Genomic DNA, 25,382 nt, shown 5'->3' with positions numbered 1-25,382 from the left:
ATAAATATATGAAAAGGAGACTTTGAGAATATTCCAATGTGGTTAGGAACCAATGTTCATATGATGGAGAATGAGAGTCTTTTGGGTGACTGTTTAATACATAATGAATATTATTTTAAAATGTGGTTGTAGCATTAGTTTAATTAGTTTATAATGTGCTAAATTGTTTGGAAGAAGGAATTTTTGACCCAGAGATTGCCATCAATGTTTATAGGCAGGAACTATAAATCACTGTAGTTATCAAGGAAGGCTTTACTTGGAGGTGGGATGTGAACAAGACCTTGTGGGACACATAAAAATTAAATGGACAAATGGGCCAATCATAAGAGAGGGTACGTGAATGAAGGCAAGGAGGTTGTAATGAGCAAGGTTGTGAGGGACTGGAGCTTGCTCGTGTGCTACATGTTGAAGAGCAGTGGGAAATACTTCCGTATAGTTAAGTGGAACCAGGTAAAGCAGGGAATTTCATAGAAGAGTTAATAATTCGAATTTTATCTCAAAGTGTATAAAAGGGATGTGCATTCAGTTCTTTAAATGTAGAATGACATGCTGGCATGTCATCTGACTTTCCTGGCAATCAGTTTCTCTCCCAGGTCAGTCATGGTTAATATGCAGTCTTCAAATTTAGTGGCCTTTTTGAGACCTCTTTCTCCTTGAGCATTGATACTTTTGACCACCTTGTACTCTTTGATACCCTCTTGCCTTTGCTCTCATGCACTGTTCTCTCCTGATTCTACTGCCTCTCAGGTTTACCTTCTGTCCCACATCTTCTCTCAGCCTTGACATGTAGGGAAATCACAAAGCTAAGTGTCTCTTATTATAAGCAACGGACCCATTCAAGTTAAGATAAGAGGCCTTGAGTGAAGTCATGAAACCATAAAACTCTTAGAAGAAAACATAGGCAAAAATCTCTTGACTATAAACATGAGCAACTTTTTCCTGAACACAACTCCTCAGGCAAGGGAAACAAAAGCAAAAATGAACAAATGGGACTATATCAAGCTGAAAAACTTCTGTACAGCAAAGGACGCCATAAGCAGCAGAAAAAGGCATCCTACAGTATGGGAGAATATATTTGTAAATGAGTTATCCGATAAGGGGTTAACATCCAATATATATAAAGAACTCACACACCTCAACACCCAAAAAGGAAATAACCCAATTGAAAAATGGGCAGAGGATATTAACAGACAGTTCTCCAAAGAAGAAATTCAGATGGCCAACAGGCACATGAAAAGATGCTCCACATCACTAATTATCAGGGAAATGCAAATTAAAACCACAGTGAGATATCATCTCACACCAGTTAGCAGGGCCAACATCGAAAAGACTAGGAACAACAAATGCTGGCGAGGATGTGGAGAAAAGGGTACTCTTCTCTGCTGCTGGTGGGAATGTCAAGTAGTTCAGCCATTGTTTAGAGCAATATGGACTTTCCTTAGAAAACTCAAATAGAAATACTATTTGACCTGTGAATTTCACTCCTAGGAAATTCCATGAAGAAAGCAAGATCTGAGATTCAAAGAGACATATGTACCCCTATGTTTATTTCAGGACTGTTTTCAATAGCCAAGATATGGAAGCAATCTAAGTGTCCATTAGTAGATGAATGGGTGAAGAAGTGGTACATATACACAATGGAATACTATTTAGCCATAAGAAGGAAACAAATCCTACCATTTGCAACAACATGGATGGAGCTAGAGGGTATTATGCTGAGTGAAGTAAGTCAGGCAGAGAAAGACAAATACCAAATGATTTCCCCCATTTGTGGAGTATTAACAACGAAGAGAAACTGAAGGAACAAAACAGCAGCGGACTCACAGACTCCAAGAAGGGACTAGCGTTTACCAAAGGGGAGGGTTTGGGGAGGGAGGGGGGAGGGGATTGAGAGGTGTTATCATTAGTTCACTTGGTGTGTGTTGGGGGTCATGAGGAAGACAGTGCGTCACAGAGAAGACAAGTAGTGACTGGCATCTTACACTGATGGACAGTGACTGCAATGGGGTCTGGGGGGTGCTCGGTAATGTGGGTGAATATAGCAACCAAATTATTTTTCTTGTGAAACTTTCATAGGAATGTATATCAATGATAACAGTAAGAAAAAGGGGGGGCTTTGTGTGTAGTACAACTGGGGAAGTACCAGGAACTAAGCAACTTTGCTTCTCTCCTGGCCACATGGTATATTGCTTCCTGGCCTTTCTGCTTCTCTCTATATATCCTTTCTGTTTCTTGGTGGCTTCTTTGCTCAGGTTTTGCTGCCCCATAACTCTGGCTTCTAAATGACTTCAGTTTACCATCCCCCTGTTCCTTCATCATGACATCTTCTCAGCTTCAACTAATTGGTATTTCTATGCTTCTTTAGATTCCTAAGAGAGAGAATCTAACTGGCAGAAGTTATCACTTCCAGGTAGATGACATGGGTTACTGATTGGCCAGTCTGTGGATTGACTTTTTTTAAAATTAATTAATTAATTAATTTTGTTGTCATTAATCTACAATTACATGAAGAATATTATGTTTACTCGGGTCCCCCCTTCACCAAATCCCCCCTACAAACCCCATTACAGTCACTGTCCATCAGCATAGTAAGATGCTGTACAATCACTACTTGTCTTCTCTGTGTTGCAGAGCCCTCCCCATGCCCCACCCACATTATACATGCTAATTGTAATGTCACCTTTCTTTTTCCCCTCCCTGATGCCTCCCTTTCTCCCCAGTCCCTTTCCCTTTGGTAACTGTTAGTCCATTCTTAGGTTCTATGATTCTGCTGCTGTTTTGTTCCTTCAGTCTTTCTTTGTTCCTATAGTCTTTGGGTTTGAGGTGAGTCTCTTGTAAGCAGCATAGAGATGGGTCTTGCTTTTTTATCCATTCTATTATTCTGTGTCTTTTGATTGGTGCATTCAGTCCATTTACATTTAGGGTGATTATTGAAAGATATGTACTTATTGCCATTGCAGGCTTTAGATTCGTGGTTGCCAAACGTTCAAGGTTAGCTCCTTTAGTATCTTACTGTCTAACTTAACTCACTTATTGAGCTATTTTAAACACTGTCTTGTCATTCTTTTTTTTTCTCCCTTCTTATTCCTCCTCCTCCGTTCTTTATATGTTGGTTGTTTTATTCTGTGCTCTTTTGTGCTTCCTTTAACTGCTTTTGTGGGTAGTTGATTTTATTTTTTGCTTTTAGTTAGTATTTGGTTGGTCTGCTTTCTTTGCTGTGATTTTATTTTCTCTGGTAACATCTATTTAGTCTTAGGAGTGCTCCCATCTAAAGCATTCCCTCTAAAATAACCCTGTAGAGGTGGGTTGTGGGAGGCAAATTCCCTCAACTTTTGCTTGTCTGGGAATTGTTTAATCCCTCCTTCATATTTAAATGATAGTTGTGCTGGATACAGTATTCTTGGTTCAAGGCCCTTCTGTTTCATTGCATTAAATATGTCATGCCATTCTCTTCTGGCCTGTAAGGTTTCTGTTGAGAAGTCTGATGATAGCCTGATGGGTTTTCTTTTGTAGGTGACCTTTTTCCTCTCTCTAGCTGCCTTTAAAACTCTGTCCTTGTCCTTGATCTTTGCCATTTTAATTATTATGTGTCTTGGTGTTGTCCTCCTTGGGTCCTTTCTGTTGGGAGTTCTGTGTACTTCCGTGGTCTGATCGATTATTTCCTCCCCCAGTTTGGGGACGTTTTCAGCAATTACTTCTTCAAAGACACTTTCTATCCCTTTCTCTGTCTCTTCTTCTTCTGGTACCCCTATAGTGTGAATATTGTTCCTTTTGGATTGTTCACACAGTTCTCTTAATATTGTTTCATTCCTGGAGATCCTTTTATCTCTCTCTGCGTCAGCTTCTATGCGTTCCTGTTCTCTGGTTTCTATTCCATCAGTGGCCTCTTGCATCTTATCCATTCTGTTTATAAATCCTTCCAGAGATTGTTTCATTTCTGTAATGTCCATCCACACATCATCCCTTAGCTCTTGCATATTTCTCTGCAGCTCCATCAGCATGGTTATGAGCTTTATATTTAATTCTTTTTTAGGAAGACTGGTTAGGTCTATCTCCTTCTCAGGGTTTGCCTCTGTGATCTTGGTCTGTATCAATTTCTTCTGCCTTTTCATGGCGATAAATGTATTTGTGGGGAGCTGGCGCGTGTGTTGGGTAAGAGAAAGTCCCTTCTTGCCAGTTTGTGGCCTTCCTCTCCTGGGAGAACAACGGCCTCTAGCGGCTTGTGCTGGGCAGCTGCGTGCAGATGGGGCTTCTGATCTTGCCTGGCTGCTATGGAGTTTATTTAGGTCTGCAGTTGCTGTGGGCGTGGCCTGCCTCAGGCTGCTTCTCCAATATGGCGGAGGTGCGTGGAGGGGGAACAGGCGGGAGGCTGTTTATCACGGCGAGGGGCCTCTGAGCTGTGCTGTGAGGGTACGGGTGCCCAGAGTTACCCGGGATTCCCAGTGGCTTGGCTAAGTGTCCCGGGGCACTTCCGTCCAGCTGTGGGGTCCCTGTCCCTTTAAGACTTTCAAAAAGCACTCGCTTTTCTTTGTCCCAGGGGCGCCGGCTGCGGGGACCTGCTCACAGGTCTTACTGTCCTGTTTCCCTAGTTTCCAGCACCCCACGCATGCACTGTGTGTCTGCGCTCTGGTGCGGATGGCTAGGGCTGGGTGTTAAGCAGTCCTGGGCTCCGTCTCCCTCCCGGCTCCAACTCCTCTCCTCCAGCCGGGAGCTGGGGTGAGGGGCGCTCGGGTCCCACCGGGCTGTGGCTTGTATCTTACCCCCTTCATGAGGCACTGGCTTCTTGTGGGTGTGGATATAGTCTGGCTGTTGTCCTGTGTCTTCTGGTCTCTCTTTTAGGATTAGTTGTATTTGTTGTATTTTCAAAAATATATATGGTTTTGGGAGGAGATTTCTGCTGCTTTACTCATGCCGCCATCTTGGTTTTCTCACTGTGGATTGACTTTTGTCTGTCCAGTGCCTATCCTGAATCTAATCAACTTTGGCTGTGGGCTTAGGGATAAGGTGTGTATGCCAGCCTTGCTGGCAGGCACTCCAATCAGGGTAGCCCCTTTAGAAGGGATTGTAGGTGAGCAGGCACTACAAAATATGACTCTTCTTTTCTCTGTATTCTAAACTGCAAAATCTCGTAATTCTCTCACCTACACCTCAGTTCTCTTAAGGGCGCTATAGTTTTGCATCTCTAGCTACCTGTCAAATGGATGTACCCACCTGTGTGTCTCTGTCAGCTCAAAATCAACATTTTTTAAAATGAAGTCACCTTTCTTCCAAAAGCAGTTCTCATTCTGTGTAGAGTAGCCAGCCAGGTTTTCTTAGACTCTAAGCTTCCTTTATAATTTTGTTTTCCTTTCCATTTCTGCCTGGGCACCAAGATACCTCGTCTTTCTTTCTAAAATCTCTTGCCTTGGTCCCTTCCTTTCCTTTCCCTTTGACACTGCCTTACCTTGGCCTTTAGCCACATACTTGAGTTTGCCCCAGTCTCCTCGCTTACCTTCCTGTGCCTTTATCTCCTTTAACACATCTCTGTTAAAGCTGTCAGGAGAATCTTTGTTCCCGTTTTATCATGACTCTTAGCTTCGACTACTATTTACTTCAAGTTACTGTAAATATTTGTCATAATTAGTTCTCTGTGACATTAATGGGTGTGGCAAGGTGGCTTAACATTTTATGCCTAATAATTTAGGATTAATTATCCATCTCTGATAATAAAGAAGTAATGGTAGCAGGTGAATTTCAACATTAACAACAATGGAAAAGAATGAGATTTAAAAGTACTAACAGAAAGATCTTCAAACTATATTGTTAAGTCAGAGAAGTATATGTAATACGTGAGTATATGCCTGTACATACATTAAAAGAAGAAGTCTTTGAATGCATGTACACTGAATTAACATTACCTACCTCTGGGAAGAAATAATATGGAGGAGGAGGACATAAAGAGGGAATTTTAGTTTTTGCTTTCCATATTTTTCTCTTTTTTTAACCATAAGCATATAGTAATATTTGTTTTAATTAAGAAATTAGGAAATTTGTTCTTTTGATACTGAAAATAGCAACAAAAAGTCAAACAAATGAAGAAGCATTGTAGGTTTTTGCAGAATGACAATAGTTACTCAACAAATGGCCTTTATTTCTACATAGAGAGGCAAGACTATTAAGCTATGTGGAGAGTAAACAATGTCAGCTATTGGCGACTTCTAATATGAAGGACAGACTTATGTGTCAGATCAGTTGCGTTCAGTGTGATAGATTGTCAAACATTTGAAAACAAGAGACTATTTATTTATTTAAATTTTTTGGTATCATAAATATATACTTACATTAACAACATTGTGGTTACTAGATTCCCCCCGTTATCAAGTCCCCCCCACATACCCCATTACAGTCACTGTTCATCAGCGTAGTAAGATGCTATAGAGTCACTACTTGTCTTTGTGTTATACGGCCTTCCCCATGCCCCCCCCCCACATTATGTGTGCTAATCGTAATCCCCCTTTTTCCCCCTTATCCCTCCCTCCCCACCCATCCTCCCCAGTCCCTTTCCCTTTGGTAACTGTTAGTCGATTCTCTGGTTCTGTGAGTCTGCTGCTGTTTTGTTTCTTCATTTTTTCTTTGTTCTTATACTCCAGAGATGAGTGAAATCATTTGGTACTTGTCTTTCTCTGCCTGGCTTATTTCACTGAGCATAATACCCTCTAGCTCCATCCATCTTGTTGCAAATGGTAGGATTTGTTTCCTTCTTATGGCTGAATAATATTCCATTGTGTATATGTACCACATCTTTATCCATTCATCTACTGATGGACAGAAGAAACAACTTTGTTAATGGCATAAATACCCTTATTATTAAGTGTAATTATCAGGTGTTTTCCGGAAATATTGTTTGGGAATTTGTAAATGTTAGTCAATTTCTTAGCTTTTTAAAAAAATTTTTTTAATTGAATTGGTTTAGTAAATGACAATGCAACTTTGCATTGAATCATGTGATTCTTCCTAGACTGCCTATTTTCCGAAATGTTAAAGGTCATCTAACTTCAATTATTTAATTGATAGTTCTTTGAACTTTATCTTATCTTAAAGCTGTCCAGACCAAATCGAAGAAAACATTAGCGAAACCCAATATAAGGAATATTGTGGTGGTGGATGGCGTTCGCATTCCGTTTTTACTATCAGGCACTTCGTAAGTATGGAATGATTGTGCCCTCCCTCCCGCCCTCCCTCCCTTCTTCCCTCCCTCCCTCCCTCCCTCCCTCCTTCCTTCCTTCCTTCTTTCCTTCCTTCCCTCCCTCCCGACCCCTTTTTCAAGCTTTTTTTAAGTGTGATTGATAAATAAAAACTTGTGCATATTTAGATTGTACAATGTGATTTCTTTTAGAGGTATGCAACATGATGATTTAATATGTATATACATTGTGAAATGATTACCATGATTGAGTTAATGAACATATCCATCACCCTACATAGTTTATTTACTCCTTTTAAGGCACATTCAAAAGTGGTCTTTGTGTAACCCAGTAGGAATACTGTTAGTAGACTAAAATATGGATATTTTCATGAAATGAATAGAGTAAGTCAAATAATATGATAACGTTTGTTTTTCATCCCTTTTCATGAGCAAACCTAGTCTAATGTTAGACTGAACCAGCCCTATTTTGAAAACGTAGTGTGGCTCTGGGTAGTGTAGTTCCAACAGGGATATCCTTTCCTTGTCTTGAGATAAATACATTGTTTCTGGGCCTCTTCTGAAGTCTGAATTCAGGGCCCATGGTTATTGTGAAGGGCGTTTAATCCACTGCTTTTGCCTTCTGGAAAGTAGCAGAATTGCAGTTGATGGGCTCATCCAAACCTTGGCACAGTACAACGCCAAGTGTGTGCAGTCAGAATGATCCTAGACCTGCACAGAAATTCCCTAGAATCAAGCTGCAGTTCTCCTTAGACTTTTCTGCTTTTTGTCCCCAAGTAAGGCCCAGTCTCTCCAAAAGCTGATAATGGACTTTGGTAATTAGGTTCAAACTAAATGAAATACTAGTTCTCTTCTGTTTAGTTTGTTTTGGTGTTTATATTTTGAACAAGTCATTAACCTAAAAATATACTGGGGGAATGTTAGGTATCTGCTATAAATAATGAGACCTATCTTTATGTACTAATATGGAATGATCTAGAAGATATGTTAAGTGTAAAAAGCAAAGTGCAGAGCAGTGTGTATAATACCATCATTTGTGGATGATACACACCTGTGTGTATGTGTGTGTGTGTGTATACAAATGTACACAAATGTTTATTTTTAAACAAATTGTTTAAGGCCTAGAGAGTGTATTCTTATGGAAATAATGCTGTAAATAAATGATATGAAGTTTCTTCACCTTCCCTTCTGAATACAGTGTAACCCATTTCTTTCTGTAATCTCTTTCCTATACTGACGCTTCAGCAGTACGAGTAAGAATCTGAATCTTTAGCAGCAGGAGAGTGAGGACAGAGGATCCTCCTTGTACTCAGCAGCTGCACAGTAGGAAGAGAAACTTCCATCAAGAATGCTACCTTCCTTTTGTCTAGGAAGATGGATCTGTTGCTAGCCCCTCAAAGATCTTTGTGGAGCTTACCTCTCCTCCCCTTGAGTGAAGGTCAACTAGTGACTGCCTTCTAACAGAAAGGGAAAGACAATAGGGAAAACTGTCAGACTTCACTTTAACCAAGTGATCGAGTTGACATTGTCAGTAATCAGTCATGTGACTATCATGTACATCTTATATGAAGCAATGAGAAGGGCATTTTACCTCTGTGGTATTTTTTTCCTCAAATCCATGACCTAGTCTTCAAGTGTCAAGGTCACAAAAGGCAAGGTCAAGCTGAGAAACTCATAAATTGGAGAAAACAGAAGGCATGACAGCTAAAGGCATGGACTAGATCCTGGACCAGTAAATAGAGCATTGGTGGAAAACTGGTGAGATCCAGATAAAGTTAGTAGCTTAGTGAATGATACTGTGTCGCTGTTAATTTCTTAGCTTTGACAAGTGCAACTGGTTATGTAAAATAATAGCAGTAAAGGAAGAAGGGTAAAGTCTATACAGGAACTCTGTTCTATCTTTCCAGTTCTCTCATAAGTCTCAAATTACTTCAACAAAAAGTTCCTCTAAAAGTCCTAATCCCTCATGTCTCTTTAGGTGTCACAAAATAAGTGTATTTTAAAAGATAAAATTTTAAAAGGAGAACTTAAAAGATAGGATTTGGTTTTAAAGCATATTTAACATGTCAAGCTGAACAGTAAGATATTGGTTTGTTAGATCCTTAGCTGGCCCAGTAGGAGTTAATTTAAGGCTTGCCAGGTTAAGGATGCACTGTTAGCAAAGTTGCACTAGTTCTTCATTTGAAACTATGTAGTGCCTTAGATAGTAAAATTAATTACATTCTCAGTGTTGTATGTTACATGGTATCTTCAGGTATTTCAAGTAGAGTGAAAAGCATTTTTTTTTAAAGCTCTAGGCTTTTGGTTTAAATTACTTAATTTCTTTCTCCAGATACAAAGACCTGATGCCACATGATTTGTCTCGGGCAGCACTTTCGTAAGTAAATAAAGTTTCATTTTAGTTCTTGATTCATTTAAAGCACTTTTCTACAGTTTTTACACTTGAAATAGCATGAAATATTAACCTTTATGTGGTGAGAAAAACACACATTAGCTTTTACAGTATCATTTATTCTTCATTTTAGCCATTTGTGCTACACAAATTCAAGCAGCTGTTAAATGTTGATGATCTTTATTTTGTAGGCTTGACAGTGTCTTAACATGACAGTATTCTTTAATAAGTACTGTAGCTAGCCACAAGTTATAAACAACATAGGTCTGGATTGATGAGGCTAAATATAATCCATATATTTGATTATTATTTTAGGAACTTAATCACAGTACATTAAGAAAGCTGAAGAGATTTTGCAAATACTTAAAAAGAAGCCTATAATGAGACCTGAATATTCATATGCAAACCAAATAAAAATGTAAAATTACATGTGGTTACATGAGATTGAGATGGATGAATAATTTGATGAGAGTCATAAGAATGGGTGGCTGTTTCTATTGTGGAAATAACTTGTGAGGGATTATCTCATTCATTTGCCATTGATGCTTTGCCTTTTTGTTTTCAACCAGTCACAGGTCTTTCTTGGTTTGAAAAACCCTTCAGTTGACTTTTCTGACAACTTGGTTCTGTTTCTTCTCTTCCTGTCAGATTTTAAGAATGAATGAAAGCAGCAGTTGCTTCTCTTTTCTAACTATCCATTTATTCTCCTCAATCTCCTAGTAATCGTTTCCGTTTCCATTCCCATGGCTCTACCGTAACTAAAGTTTGGAAGCTTCTCTTAATAGTGACTTTGTGATCACTTAAATGCATCAGTCCTTTTCAGACCTTAGTCTCTGTATTCTGTGGCATTTGATGCTATCATCTGTACTCAAAGCTGTCTTCCTTTGACTTCTGAATATTATGCCTTTATAATTTTCCTCCCATCTCCTGAATGATTCTTCTTTCTTTTTAAAAAACTGATCTCTTTCTCTTTTGCTTTCTTAAAGGTATTTTGCAAGTTTTAGAGTTAGAGGTTTGCATTTTAATGTGTGTGTGCTTTTCATTAAAAATCTCATCTCCTTAGTCTTTATTTTTTATGTAGAAGACTCCCAAATCTAAATTTGTCCTCTTTTCTTAGACACTTCAAGTTCAGCATCTAAAAAATTCTCTTTTCCTCAAAACCAGCTTATTTTCCAATTTCTGTTAATGGTGCTATTTCTGATTTTGGCTCTGGGCTGGATATTTAGACACAGTTCTAAAAAAGTGTCAGGTGTACAATAAAATTAAAAGAATAATAACACTGTGAGCACCTAAATAACCCTCACCTAGATTTAGTAATTGTTAACCATTTTGCCATACTTGCTGTATCTATGTGGTTTGGACTATATCCATGATACCATTACCATAGCTAAGATAATAATAATGATTCTGTGACTTCTAATATCCAGTTCATAGTCAAGTCTCCCGCAATTGTTCCAAGAATCTTCTTTTAATAGTTTTTTTCCCCCGAAACCAGGACTCAATCAAGGTTCATATTATTAATATATATATAAATGGATATTTCATATTATTTTTTATTCTTCCATTTAATTTCTCATTGCCAGTTGAGCATCAAACATTGACTTTTTAAGTTACTCATTTATTTCTTCTTTGATAAGGTGCCACATGCTTGTCTAACTAAGGAACGAGTACACTCTCTGCTCTTTTAAATTCAAGATTAACCTTTTTAAAGACATGCAATATTTTAATACTATCTATGGCACTGGTCTTGATATGTGAAATATGCCTTTGCTTTGGACTTTTGCTCTCAGGGGTTTGTTGCATCGGACAAGTGTCCCCAGGGAAGTAGTTGATTATATCATCTTTGGAACAGTTATACAGGAAGTGAAAACAAGCAATGTGGCCAGAGAGGTGAGTAAATGAACTGTGTATTGTTTGAAGAGATTGGTAGAAGAGTCAATTTGGATTTCAGTGAATAGAGTTTACTATTTATATAAGCTACTAAAACTTACTAAGTAAAGTTAGATTTGACTGAAAGTGTGATTTTACAACTTGAAGAATGAATGTTGTTTAATATTTGAAAGAACTATAATATAAGTCAAATAATGTATGCTAATATATGTTGATACTGTAATATAAATCAAACCAGTTATTTGAACTGGTTTGGGATATATTGTCTCTTAGGATAACAGAGATTGTGGTGAAGTATGGCTGATGTGACTTTTAGCAATGTTAGATATCATAGCTTCTCATTAACTAAAAATTTTAACATTGTGCAAAGAACTTATTTCATAACATGGTTTTTATTAGAAGTAGTCTTGCTTATTCCTTCATTCCCATAGACTAGGTGACATATAAGACAGTTTTTTTAAAACTATTTCATAGGCATTTACTTTTACCCTAGTTGGCATAGCTCCATGTGATGTTTATTGGGCAACTGAGACAATGACAGATCTTGGAACTTCTGTGACATTCGCTATAGGTATTTCATAATGAATACTCCAAGCACATCTTCTGGGCCTTGTTTCACTTTGAAAGTCATTATTTGAATAAAGTTGGCTCAAAAGCACATTTCAGTGTGCTAAGCATTTTCTTTATTTGTAGCTTTATGCTTGCCATATTACTGTGTTTGTTATCGTTGGAAGGGCAGTAATTTCCATCACTGTCAAGCCAGGAAAAGGAAATGAGCAAGACTGATAGTATTTGTTCTGCCCCAGCTTTTTACCTGTCATTAAGTGTTAAAATTGCTGAAAGCCTGGCAGTACTGAAGCCCACAAAAATCAACCGTATATTGCTAGGCAGGCAGGAAAGAAGACAAGAAGAGGTCTTTTTCTCTTCCTGATTTTTTTTGTTTTTCCCTGGACCTCACATTTCTAAATGTGTCAGATATGACGATTTTATGAATTCAGCAAGCTATGCAATACGTTTTCAAATTCCATATTATAGAAAAAAAATTGGCTCTTAGAAGGGCACTTAAAAAGTAAATATTAAATGTTTCAATTTTCTCTATATTTCTGTTCTGATATCCTAATACTGAAGCCATCATGTTTTTTCTTGAATTTTTTTCCTGAAATTTTATATCCATATGCACATCTCAGTTATGAATTGACATGAGGTAGATTCCCTTTCCCTGCCCTATACTAATACCAGTTGCATTGTACCCCAGGTAGTTTTTGCAGTGGCCTCAGGAAAAGGTTGAGTTGAGGGGATATGTTATAAGAATGTCTCTCTCAAGTTGTAACCTAAAAGCTAACATAACTTCCAGCTAGAGAATTTTTTTTTTAAGGACCTGTTGTCTATGTTAATAATGTTAATATGAAATCCTGAATGGCTTCTGGTGCTGAGAACCTCACTTTACTGAAAGTATATTTCCCTACTGTTCATCTTAACTAAGAGACATCTTCCTCCTTTTCCCTTAGTGTACTATCTAGAGCCTGTTTGCGGTGAGAACTAGTCAAACTTTAAATAGAATCATGTGGACAAGGTTCACCAGCAACCACTTCTATTTAAAGCTCCTTCTGTCCTGTGAGTCAGCTGGGGCCAAAGGTGTAACACATACTAGAAAGGACCTTGTGAGGATCAGGCCGTATGACCTGAGTGCCCTTTACACTTGCCCCACTGGCAGCTCTCCTTCCCTTCCCACTAAAGACTTGCATCCTTCTTACTTTTGGATTGGTTTACAGTGAGAGACTGATATGCAGTTTTCTGGGCATAGTTTTTAGCAAAGTAGGTCAAGCAGTTATTATCAGGCCTACCTGGAAAAACCAGAATAAGGTCATGTTGCATGCATGTAACGCATTTATATTTCTGTAGACTGTAATAAACAGTGTACAGGTAGTGTAAGTATAAAAGTAGAAATCATTAAGAAGCATTGAACCCCTTTACACTTTGGAAACATGTTTATTATACCAAGTTACAGGAGATCCTGTATTGTGAGGATAGTTAAATAGTTTCAGAAAAAGGCCACTAAAAATGAATTTCCATAATGGGAACCAGCATTTCATAGTAAACAGTGGTAAGTGGTGGCAGTGGAGCAAGAGCTTTATTTTTTAGAGTGGAACTTTAGTATTACAAATACAGATATTTTATTACTGTGCTTCTGCAGTAATTCTTTACATAAAAATGGAGTCAGGCATTGAATGGTTTTTTTGACAGCGCAATTTTGCCAATAAGTAATATGGTAAAATAAGAGATGTCCTCAACTTCTGTATGACTTTCACTGTGCCATCACAATAGAGGCCGTTTTTGCAAAATAGTGGAGGGCCTCAGTTTTTTTCAAGGTTTGAAGCACCTATTGTGCCATCATCCTAGACAGTTTTTTCTTTTCCCACTGGCCTAACCCTTATTTATCAGAGGCTCACTTGTGGCTCAGACAGTTTTCCAGAGTTTTCTTTTGTCAACTGAAACCCCTGCATATTTGGCAGGATTTCCACTTTGATTGCTTTGGGTGTGCAGTGTGCTGACTGAAGTATCAGCCAGTTGGTGTGCTGAGGGACTCTGACAGGCAGCATGGGTAGAGATGAGTAGAACATGTGTGGGGATCTGAGTGGGAACTCTGTTTAAGTGGTCAATCCTTTAGAAGTTATTTTCATGTTTGATTGCTTTTGTTTTGCTATTAAGCCTTTTAACTGCAGGCAGGAACACAGCTCATGAGGACCCTCCTCTGTCAGACATTCATCAGTCCATCAAGTGTATCTACAGGTTTACTTTATTTGCAAATTCAACAACTTAAAATCAAATTACATATGGATATCCTTAAAGGCTCAGAGCAAAACATTACTAAGAAAGTAGATGACATAGAAGAGTGTTGTAGCCTTGATACCACACTAGAATGTACCTACCAAGAATTTTGCAGCCTGCTTGTCAGCTAATAGCTAGATGAAAAATTAGCATGAGCTTAGTTTTATTTTAAATATTAATCTGTAGAACATTTACCCTCAAACCCTTTCCTGATTTACCACACAGAAAAGTAGTGCTCAACACATCATTTACATGTAGCATTTCCTATATAAGTAATCATTTTATTCATTGTATTTCCTGAAGGCTGCTCTTGGAGCTGGCTTCTCTGATAAGACCCCTGCTCACACTGTCACCATGGCTTGCATCTCTTCTAACCAAGCCATGACCACAGGTATGTTTACTTGAAAGCGGAAGGTGCATACATGTTAATTCTCTTTTATATAATCATAAAGAACTACTCTTAACAGAAGTAAATGATGAGCATAGATCTCTGAATTTGTTGTGCCGGGGGTGTGTTTCTAAGTAAGGTAACATGTAACATTTTTTGCTTTTTGGCAGTAATTCTGAACCTTAGTCTTGCTCTCTATATCCCAGGGACACAACCATTCATGTAGTTTCTCCATCAGTAATGTGGCTGGCTCCAGTAGGAATTAACAGCTGGAGGAATATATCTCTAGGAGCGTGCTTCTGAACTTGGGCATGAATAATTTATGACCTGCTAGGGTTTGAAGTTAGGGGATTCTTATATGATGCTCCCCCATGAAGAGTATACACCATCACTGTGGTGGTACCTTCCTGCTTTAGAGGGTACAACTTTTTCCTCTACTTCCCCACATCCTTGGCATTTTTATATTTAGTTACATACTCTCCAAGCAAACTTGAGCAAAACTGTGGGACATTTTGTAGCATCAGCCCCTATTGTGAAAGGACAGAAAACCGGAGAGATAGGCCCATGTGCTCTGTTAGTAGCATCAAGGTCAGGTTGGGCAGCATTGCGGCAGGGAATAATGCCAGAGGCAATGGCGGGTCATTCACCACTCTGAAGAATGTGGCTTCTCCCAGCTAGAGCAACAAAATCCATGCCAGTGCCATAGGGAGGGAGGGAGGCTGCCTTACATCTCAAAAGCCAGACTTTATCTAGCTTGTAGTAGAAATTGAAATTCCCATTACAGGAAGAAAGTCTTTCTGAAACTAAAGCTGGGAGCATTTAAAATATGTAGGTTCTGATTTAAAATATGATTTGTTTGAAAGTTGGTCCAATAGATATTTTCAGAAGTTGCTTTTCCATATGGCCTGGATGAAACTTGTTTTTCTCTAGTATACTGATTAATAATTTTAAAAATAATCTTAATCTCCCTGAAAAGAGGAAAAGCTTAATTACAGATGTTGTACTGTGCTGATGACTGTCATACAGTGTTTTAGTCAGGAAGTTTAAATTATCAGTGGTCTGTTAATATCTGCAAAATATGTTCACATCCATATGACCTGTGCCCTGTAGGTGTCGGCTTGATTGCTTCTGGCCAGTCTGATGTGGTTGTGGCAGGTGGTGTAGAGCTAATGTCTGACATCCCTATTCGTCATTCAAGGAAAATGCGGAAAATGATGCTTGATCTCAATAAAGCCAAGACTCTGGGTCAGCGACTGTCTTTACTTTCTAAATTCAGATTGAATTTCCTGTCACCGGAGGTAAGACTTACATGAAGACTTGTGTTTCCAAAGCATCCCTCTGCAGTTCCAGAATTAGGCAAGAGAGTATGTGTTCAGTTATGCTCTAATAGTTGTAGATTCTGTTAGTTATCAGGGAAGGTTACTTACTGGGTCAAGAAGAAGAAGAAAAGATAGTAGTTAGCAAATTTGACTTTGTAAGCCCTCTTTAGAGATGACCTGCTCACAAAAAGCTTCCCTTGTCTTGGCCTTGGTTGATAGTAGATTTTAGCTTCCCCAGATAACCCTAGGTATGGTACAGTGCCTGTTAGCCTGTTAACATTGTTCTTGGTCCTGTGACTCTCCTTGCTAGCTCCCTGCTGTGGCCGAGTTCTCCACCAGTGAGACCATGGGCCACTCTGCAGACCGTCTGGCTGCCGCCTTTGCTGTTTCACGGCAGGAACAGGATGAGTATGCACTGCGCTCGCACAGCCTGGCCAAGAAGGCACAGGATGAAGGACTCCTTTCCGACGTTGTACCCTTCAAAGTACCAGGTAAAACAGTGTGCTCCACTTCATAATGGGGACTGCTTCCTGATCCTTGTTAGGGAGTTCTGACTGAAGTGCTTCTAAAACTCCAAAAACCCTAAGTGACTTTTCAATAAGTATGTTAGTTCTGCTTCCCAATACTCATTCTTAAATGTGGATTCAAGTTTCAATTTATGTTGTAAAAATAGGTAAACATTTTAAAAAGAGTTTGTAAGGGACTCCTTTTATCTTCCTGATGTATTTTAGTTCTATGTATATGCCTATTTTTAAAATTCATAATTCCTATGACTTCTGTATGGAATAGCCAAATGTGGATAAACATCTTAAGGAAATAGGGTGTACTTTTAAAATTAAATTCTTTAGATTATTTCCCAGCTGTCTTAAGAGTTTAGTTCAAAATTTGATAATATCTTGGTAAGTATAAAAGCTTTCTTTTTAGTGAGTAAGTATGGTTTACATTGAATTTGTCTTGTAATTTCTAAAACATACTTCTCTAGAGAAGATATAAAAAGTTTGTATTGCAGTTCCCTAGAGTTAAAAAGTTCATGTTTTCACAGGAAAAGACACAGTTACCAAGGATAATGGCATTCGTCCTTCCTCCCTAGAGCAGATGGCCAAACTTAAGCCTGCGTTCATCAAGCCGTATGGTACAGTGACAGCTGCAAACTCTTCTTTCCTGGTAACTATGCTGTGTGTTTTACTAGTGACTTTTCTGTTTGTGTACTTTCAATAGAAAAGTCTGCAGTTGATTTACTTGTACTCATTATGAGTAGGACAAAAATAGTAGTTACTCATTATAAAGGCAATGTTAAAATAGAATCATTGAAAAAAATAGAATCATAGTCTTAAGAAATTACAAGTCACCTAGTCTAGGCACCATTCTGTTATGAAAAGATGTTCTCTTCAGGCACCGAACCAGTCAAAACAACTTCGACTGCCTCTGCTAGGCACTGCAGATAAAAAGAATAGATGACTGTCATATAGTGAGAAAGTGCTGTGATGGTTGTAAGCACAGGCTGTGGGAGAAGATATATAAATGGTGGGAATCAGGCTCCTCAGAGGAGGTAACATTTGAGCAGCAAGTCTTGAAGGAAGACTGTAAGATAATTTAAGAAGTATAAAAAAAGCTTTCTAGGCAAATGGAACAGCGAATGTAGAGTCAAAGGTAGGAGAGCAAGGCCTCTGTGGAAAGGCATGCTTGGAGCATAGGATATGAATTTGGGAGTCGTATAAGAGAAGGAAAGTAGGCAGAGAGAGAGTGAAAAAGTACTTCTTCCAGCTCTGGTTGTTAGAAAATGATGCTTTATACTGACCCCCAAATTATGTTTTTTTATAAGTATCACAGAATAAATCTATCGACATTTTTGTTGTTGTTTTACTTAGTCTACAGCTTCATATCCTTTCTTGTTTTCTTGGCTCTTCTTCAGTTAAACATCCCTATTGATTCTGCTTCTGCTTATAGGGTTTCTCTTCTACCACCTTGGGTGTAGTCTTCTGCATGTAGTCCAGCTGGTCTGTGTTTCTTTTACAGCATAACTTCCTTACCCACACTAAAGACTGGAAACATAGGCAAATGTTGGCATATTTGATCTTGTTAGGAAACGATTTAATGCCTGCTCTCGGGCTAGGGGAAGAGGGCCTGGGTGGTTCCTGCCTGAGGATACACCACCCCATTAAGCCTGAGTGGCAGAGGACTGGGTAGATGATCATTTCTGAAACCAAATGGGATGACAGGGCCATATGGCATGAGCTGCATTTTTGCCAGATCTGAACCCCATTGATTTCTTCTGGGGTGTGCTAGAAATGCAGGTTATTCATTGAAAATCAGAAATTCAAATCATCAGTGGGAACACATCACAGATAATGGAATTTTGGAAGTGTGTTAATATACCACAGTCATTGCAGTTTTACACAATGGCATACTGAACTTCCTATTAATGTAATGTCCACAAACCATTTTTATGTATAGTCACCTGTTTCCAGACTTTATGGTCACTCTATTGGTGGTGGCTGTTGGTCTCTTCTGGGTTATTGAGTTATAAAAATAAGATAGAATATGATATAAACTGTTTTGATTTTGCAAACTACAGAGTAGTTTTCTTTGGGATTTTGGATTTATCTATTTTTGAGTGCTTCCTTTTGAGTCGTGGTAAAGGGCCGTTTTCCAATGATGACTTCTTGTACCCCAACTTCGTGATTATCAGTTGGGAAAAAGCATATGGGGTGTGTCCAAAGATGGAAGACTGTGGTTCTAATGTTCTTAGCTGTTTCTTCTCCCATTGGTTTGCTTGTTATAGAATCTACTGTATAAATGGAAAAAAATCACCTAGAAGCCACAGGGAGGAAAAGCACCTGAGAAATAGTCTAGAAAATATAAAAGTAAGTAAATAGGGATTGTTTTAATTCATCAAAATTCCACATATTCTGTGCCAAAAGCAAAAAACTTTTGGTTTAAGTTTACTTATGAATACATATTTCTAAAGCCCCTATTCTCTTTATCTATTTTGATAATTATGTACTTTTTGAAGAGGTTGATCTACCCTTGTTCTTCCAGAATGAGTCAGTGTGTGTGTTTGAATTCTGACTTACTGATGGATAAAAAGAAAAGGTTTTGTTATAGAATCTCTGTGACTGATTGGTTGGTAGATTCAGGAACAGTAAGAGAAGATGGTTGTACAAAGACTAACAGACAAGCTGAAGATTTATTATTTTTTGAACCTGGTGGGACATGAACAGACTGAAGAATTTAATTGTTGTTCTTGTTCTTGCCAACATTGCAGACTGATGGTGCGTCTGCAGTGCTGATAATGGCAGAGGAAAAGGCGCTGGCCCTAGGTTATAAGCCAAAGGCATATTTGAGGTAAAAGTAAATGTTCAAGTAAATTGCCTCTGGTTTCTTTATTTTATTACTGGAGCTAACCCCTCTATTTTTTACCTAGGGATTTTGTATATGTGTCTCAAGATCCAAAAGATCAGCTTTTACTTGGGTAGGTAGCAGTGTATTTCCTTGGATTATAATCAAAAGCATTTGATTAACCATATTTATTACACAGATTTTAAAGTGCTTTAAATTCTTGAGTTCATAATTACTTTTTGTGGATTTTTAAAAAATAATAATAATGATAATTCTTTATGTTGGTATTTTATAGTTGTGGATTGTTTTCCATTTTTTTCCTATACATTTCTACTTACAACTACAATTTTGTATTCTTGTTTTCATTAAGATGTCACAGCATTTTTTCATATTGCTACACCCTTTGCTACACAATCCTCACAAAAGCCTTATATAAAAGCCTTCAAATGTTTAGACTATATCCTCCCACTTCACAAGGCTCTACCCTCACTGGCCCCTGTTATAACTTCCAACTAGCCTTACCCTTGCCTGTATGCTTTGCTCTCTCAACTCTTTGTTCTTCTAGCTCTTCATATTGTCAGTTTGTTCTTCTCTTTCATTGTTTACTTGTTATCTATTTCCCTGACTCAAGAATATAAACTTTGTAAGGAATGGAGACCATGTCTGTTTAGTTTACTATTATATTTCCAACACTTAATTAATATTTGTACAGTAGAATCAAGGAATGAGTGGAGGACATTATAGCACCTTATGTAAGACTCAGTTTGGGGAATATGAAGGCGGTATTAGTTAAAAAATTTTTTTTTCTTTTCAGACCAACATATGCTACTCCAAAAGTTCTGGAAAAGGCAGGATTAACAATGAATGACATTGATGCTTTTGAATTTCATGAAGCCTTCTCAGTAAGTCATTTCAAAGACACATGTCAAAGAACTATAGTCATTAAAAATAATCTGTTTGTGGGATACAGTAAGGTGTGGTTTATGATATGAGTAATCAGGAGTGGAGGTTCGTATAAGTATTGACCTACACTGTTGGAAGGGGTGTAAGGAGAGGCAATTCAGTGGGTTGGTGTCAAAAACATACCTTTTGAGCCTCTTGGAAGACTTTAAAAAGTAACAGAATGTTTCTTTAGGAAATTTTCACCAAAAACAGATTCAGAGATTTTCTCAACTTTAAACAAGGTCATGCCTAATAGAAAGCATCAAGAGACATTAATAACAAGGTCCTTATTCAATTATTTTCCTTTCTAGGGTCAGATTTTGGCTAATTTGAAAGCCATGGATTCTGATTGGTTTGCACAAAACTACATGGGTAGAAAAACCAAGGTAAGTTTCTGATTAAAAATATGCTTGAACTCCCAAAGCCTTTTATTATTTGGAACTTAGTATCAGCTAATAAAAACATGAAGGGAAAATCTTCTTAGGAAGAATTTTATGTTTCATTAAATATATTTATTTCTTAGCTGAAAAAATAATTCCTGGAAATTCTTTTAGAAAAAAAAAGAAAGTAAAGTTCTAGGTTATCTATCTTCTTCCTATTCTGGTATTATATGAAAAAAAAAAATTGACTGTTGGCTAGAATTCTTTCTTTGGAAGTAAAATAATTTGTGGTATGTCTTAAGTTAGTTATTTCTCTCTCTCTTACTTCCTGTTACTAAGAGCCTGGACTGATGCTTAAGTAAACTCATCTTTATATTTGTGTCTGCTTTTGTGGGAGCCAGGTTGGATTGCCTCTTTTGGAGAAGTTTAACAACTGGGGTGGATCACTGTCCTTGGGCCACCCATTTGGAGCCACTGGCTGTCGGCTGGTCATGGCAGCTGCCAACAGGTTACGGAAGGAAGGAGGCCAATTTGGCTTAGTGGCTGCCTGTGCAGCTGGAGGGCAGGTATGTCACTGCAGCTTCATAGGTGCCTCTTGGAAAGTCATTTTCTTAGAAACAAAACAAGCTCATCCAAGAAGGTTTGATTTCATTGTTTAAAACTTAGAGCAGTATTTCTGCTGACAGACAACCAGAAAATTATTTTGGCAGGGGGTTAGAAGGTACAATTTTAATTCTGATAGTACTTTGGAAGGAAGATGCCATTTAAATCCAAGCTAATGAAGGGAGGAGCCAAGATGGCAGAGTGAGTAGGGCAGCAGAAATCTCCCAAGACTGTATATGTTTCTGAAAATACAACAAATACAACTACGCCTTAAAGAGAGATCAAAGGATACAACAGCCAGGCTACATCTACATCTGCAAGAACTCAGCATCTCACGAAGGAGGTAAGATACAAGCCGTGGCCCAGTAGGACGCGAGTGCTACCCCCCCTACCCCAGCTCACTGGCAGGAGGAAAGGAGTTGGAGTGGGGAGGGAGTGGAAGCGCAGGACTGGTAAGTAACCAGCCCTTGTAATCTGCACCGGGAGTGCAGACAGACATTGCATGGTGCGCTGGATATTAGGGAAAAGGAAAAGGAAAATCTGCGAGTGGGTCCCCGCAGTCGGCTCTCCTGCAACAAAAGAAAAGCGAGTGGTTTTTGAAAGTCTTAAAGGGACAGGGGCCTCACATTTGGACAGCATCATCCCAGCACACTCAGCCCAGCAGGCTGGGAATCCTGAGGAGCTTCGGGCGCCCCAGCCCCCTGGGAGGCAGTGCAGCTCTGAAGCCCCTCATGTCGATAAACAGCCTGCTGTCCATTCCCCCTTCAGCGCAACTCCACCAAAGTGGCCAAGCAGCTGCCCAGAGTTTCCTCCTGGCATGCAGTCACCCCACCCAGACCCAGGGGCTGCCGCTGGTGCGCAGCTGCCCGGTGCAGTTAGAGGAAGCCAGGGCAGGGCGTGAAGGGGCGCTGTTCTCACAGGAGAGCACACCCGGTGTGCCTGCCACTCCCCACAGCGCTCTGGGCTGCCTGGAGGGCTGCTCCTGGTGTGCAGGTAACCAACACAGGCAGCGGAGAGGGGCAGTGCGACCAGCAAGCAGAAAGGGACTTTGTTCTCCCAGCTGACACATGCACCACCTGCCTACTACTACCTCTATCGCCATGAAAAGGCAGAAGAATTTGGTCCAGTCCAGAATCACCCAGACAACGCCAGAGAGAGGGCTTGGGGAAACAGATATAACCAATCTTCCTGAAAAAGAATTCAAAATAAAGGTTACAACCATGCTGATGGACCTACAGAAAAATATGCAAGAGCTAAAGGATCAAGTTAGAAGCAAGAATACAGAAATAAAACAATCTCTGGAAGGACTTAAAAGCAGACTGGATGAGATGCAAGAGACCATTAATGGAATAGAAATCAGAGAATGGATACAGAGAAGCTGAGGCAGAGAGAGAGAAAAGGATCCCCAGGAATGAAAGAAAAATATTAAAAGAACTGTGTGACCAATCCAAATGCAACAATATTCCCATTATAGGGGTACCAGATGAAGAAGAGAGAGAAAAAGGTATAGAAAGTGTCTTTGAAGAAATAATTGCTGAAAACTTCCTCAAACTGGGGGAGGAAATAGTCTCTCAGACCATGGAAGCCCACAGATCTCCCAACACAAGGGACCCAAGGACGACAACACCAAGACATATAATAATTAAAATGGCAAAGATCAAAGACAACGACGGAGTATTAAAGGCAGCCGGAGAGAGAAAAACAATCACGTACAAAGGAAAACCCATCAGGCTATCATCAGACTTCTCAGAGGAAACCTTACAGGCCAGAAGAGAATGGTATGATATATTTAATGCAATGAAACAGAAGGGCCTTGAACCAAGAATACTGTATCCAGCACGATTATCATTTAAATATGAAGGAGGGATTAAACAATTCCCAGACAAGCAAAAGTTGAGGGAATTTGCCTCCTACAAACCACCTGTAGAGGATATTTTAAAGGGACTGCTCTAGATGGAAGAACTCCTAAGGCTAAACAGATGTCATGAGAGAAAAAATCACAGCAAAGAAAGCAGACCAACCAAATACTAACTAAAGGTAAAAAAATAAACTATTCACAAAAGCAGTCAAAGGAAACACAAAAGAACACAGAATAAAACACCTAACATATAAAGAATGGAGGAGGAAGAATAAGAAGGGAGAGAAATATAGAATCATCAGACTACATTTATAATAACTTAATAAGCGAGTTAAGTTAGACGGTTAGGTGGTAAAGAAGCCACCCTTGAACCTTTGGTAACCACGAATCTAAAGCTTGCAATGGCAATAAGTACATATCTTTCAATAATCACCCTAAATGTGAATGGACTGAATGCACCAATCAAAAGACACAGAGTAATAGAATGGGAAAAAAAGCAAGACCCATCTATCATGCTGCTTACAAGAGACTCACCTCAAACCCAAAGACACACACAGACTAAAAGTCAAGGGATGGAAAAAGATATTTCGTGCAAACAATAGGGAGAAAAAAGCAGGTGTTGCAGTATTGATATCAGGGAAAATAGACTTCAAAACAAAGAAAGTAACAAGAGATAAAGAAGGACATTACATAATGATAAAGAGGTCAGTCCAACGGGAGGATATAACCATTAAAATATATATGCACCCAATACAGGAGCAGCGACATATGTGAAAGAAATACTAACAGAATTAAAGGAGGAAATAGAATGCAATGCATTCGTCCCAGGAGACTTCAAGACACCACTCACTCCAAAGGACAGATTCCACCATGCAGAAAATAAGTAAGGACACAGAGGCACTGAACAACACACTAGAACAGTTGGACCTAACAGACATCTACAGAACTCTACACCCAAAAGCAGCAAGATACACATTCTTCTCGAGTGCACATGAAACATTTTCCAGAATAGACCACTTACTAGGCCATAAATCCAAGCTAATTTTTTCCTAAAACAATGTTTATGATTTGTGTTTTTAAAAGTAATATATGCTAATTATGGAAAATACAAAATCACTTTTAATAGAAACTATTTATAGAGAATCTACTGGGAATCAGACTCTACTAGACAGACTGATGTGTGCATGTGTACGTATGTGTACATGAATACATGTCTATGTACACACAGCATGCTAATTTAATGCTCATAAACCACGATGATATAGGCACCATGAGCCCCATTTTACAAAAGAAACTCAGGCCCAGAATGGCTAATAACTTTTCCAAGATCACACACTATTTGAATAGCAGAGCCAGAATCAAACTCCAGAGCTGTATTTTCCCCATGTTCTTTGGTGCCTCTGTTGGCTGGATTCATCTCCTTTCATTGCTCTCACTGAACTTTTTTTTCCTTTTCAGGGCCATGCTATGATAGTAGAAGCTTATCCAAAATAATAGATCAAGAAGAGGCAACCTGAATTTCTGTGTAACATTCACACTAGGCAATGCCATTTCAATGCATTACTAAAGGAGATGTATAGTTTCTAGCTCCTCTGAGGAAAACAAATATATGGCCTTCTGGTAAACACTCTGCAGTAGCTTTGCTGGTGTTCTGAGCTTTCCAATAATCACAGCTTACTGCTTTCAGGGATTTCTTAGTCACCGGAATCTCACCCAGTGGTACGCTGAAGCAATCGCTTTTGGTCTCTCTTTTCATTAAAGGCTTAGTGAGTGGTTGCAGCTTGGGAAAGAAGTTAATTAGATTCGGAATCATCTTTGTAACATTTGCAAATTATGCTCATTCCTATTTATCACCTAAAGATAAGTGTTTTCTAGAAAATACACACCAGTGTGCCTACATGAACTTAAGTATGGAAAGATAATTTAGAATCTAAACGTCACTGAAAACTTAACAGTAAATGTTTAGATACATAAATACCATGTTTGTTAACCTTAATAAAATGGAAAAGTATTGGACAACTGTTCGCTTTATTTTTTATAAGAGGTAAGTGTGGTTCTCAGCTTACTGGCAGATTTTGCCTTTGATCACTCATTTGTAATCTAACCATATTCGTCAACCATGAGGCTGCTAGGAACATAAAGAGGGTCCTGCTTTAAACAACGCCTTTTTTCCCCATTGCTCCGTTGAAGTGAGCTTATTGCTCTGTTTGAAGATGCTTCTGTTTTCTCAGATTTAAATGAAAATAAATTAAAATTTTT

At 38.8% G+C, this 25,382-nt stretch overlaps 1 protein-coding gene across 6 annotated transcripts in view; it reads left to right on the top strand.

Annotated features, from left to right (window-relative positions):
* Positions 1 to 25,142, top strand: part of HADHB (hydroxyacyl-CoA dehydrogenase trifunctional multienzyme complex subunit beta) — a 92,794-nt gene extending 67,652 nt beyond the window's left edge. For 5 of the 6 annotated variants that reach the window (XM_057497357.1, XM_057497356.1, XM_036903406.2 and 2 more), the window contains exons 4-16: positions 7,081 to 7,180; positions 9,516 to 9,560; positions 11,366 to 11,465; positions 14,598 to 14,685; positions 15,793 to 15,980; positions 16,312 to 16,492; positions 17,044 to 17,165; positions 19,267 to 19,346; positions 19,426 to 19,473; positions 20,155 to 20,242; positions 20,594 to 20,668; positions 21,064 to 21,228; positions 24,582 to 25,142. In XM_057497357.1, the coding sequence (XP_057353340.1) occupies positions 7,081 to 7,180; positions 9,516 to 9,560; positions 11,366 to 11,465; positions 14,598 to 14,685; positions 15,793 to 15,980; positions 16,312 to 16,492; positions 17,044 to 17,165; positions 19,267 to 19,346; positions 19,426 to 19,473; positions 20,155 to 20,242; positions 20,594 to 20,668; positions 21,064 to 21,228; positions 24,582 to 24,617 (1,316 nt within the window). In that variant the 3' untranslated portion in view covers positions 24,618 to 25,142. The remainder of the gene's footprint in view (positions 1 to 7,080; positions 7,181 to 9,515; positions 9,561 to 11,365; positions 11,466 to 14,597; positions 14,686 to 15,792; positions 15,981 to 16,311; positions 16,493 to 17,043; positions 17,166 to 19,266; positions 19,347 to 19,425; positions 19,474 to 20,154; positions 20,243 to 20,593; positions 20,669 to 21,063; positions 21,229 to 24,581) is intronic. The other variant, XM_057497358.1, reaches the window with a different exon arrangement.
* The last annotated feature ends 240 nt before the right edge of the window (positions 25,143 to 25,382 follow it).

Source organism: Manis pentadactyla, chromosome 2 (assembly GCF_030020395.1).
Source record: "Manis pentadactyla isolate mManPen7 chromosome 2, mManPen7.hap1, whole genome shotgun sequence".
Taxonomy (NCBI): domain Eukaryota; kingdom Metazoa; phylum Chordata; class Mammalia; order Pholidota; family Manidae; genus Manis; species Manis pentadactyla.
Note: the sequence above shows the minus strand (reverse complement) of the source record. Positions and strands in the feature narration are given on the sequence as shown.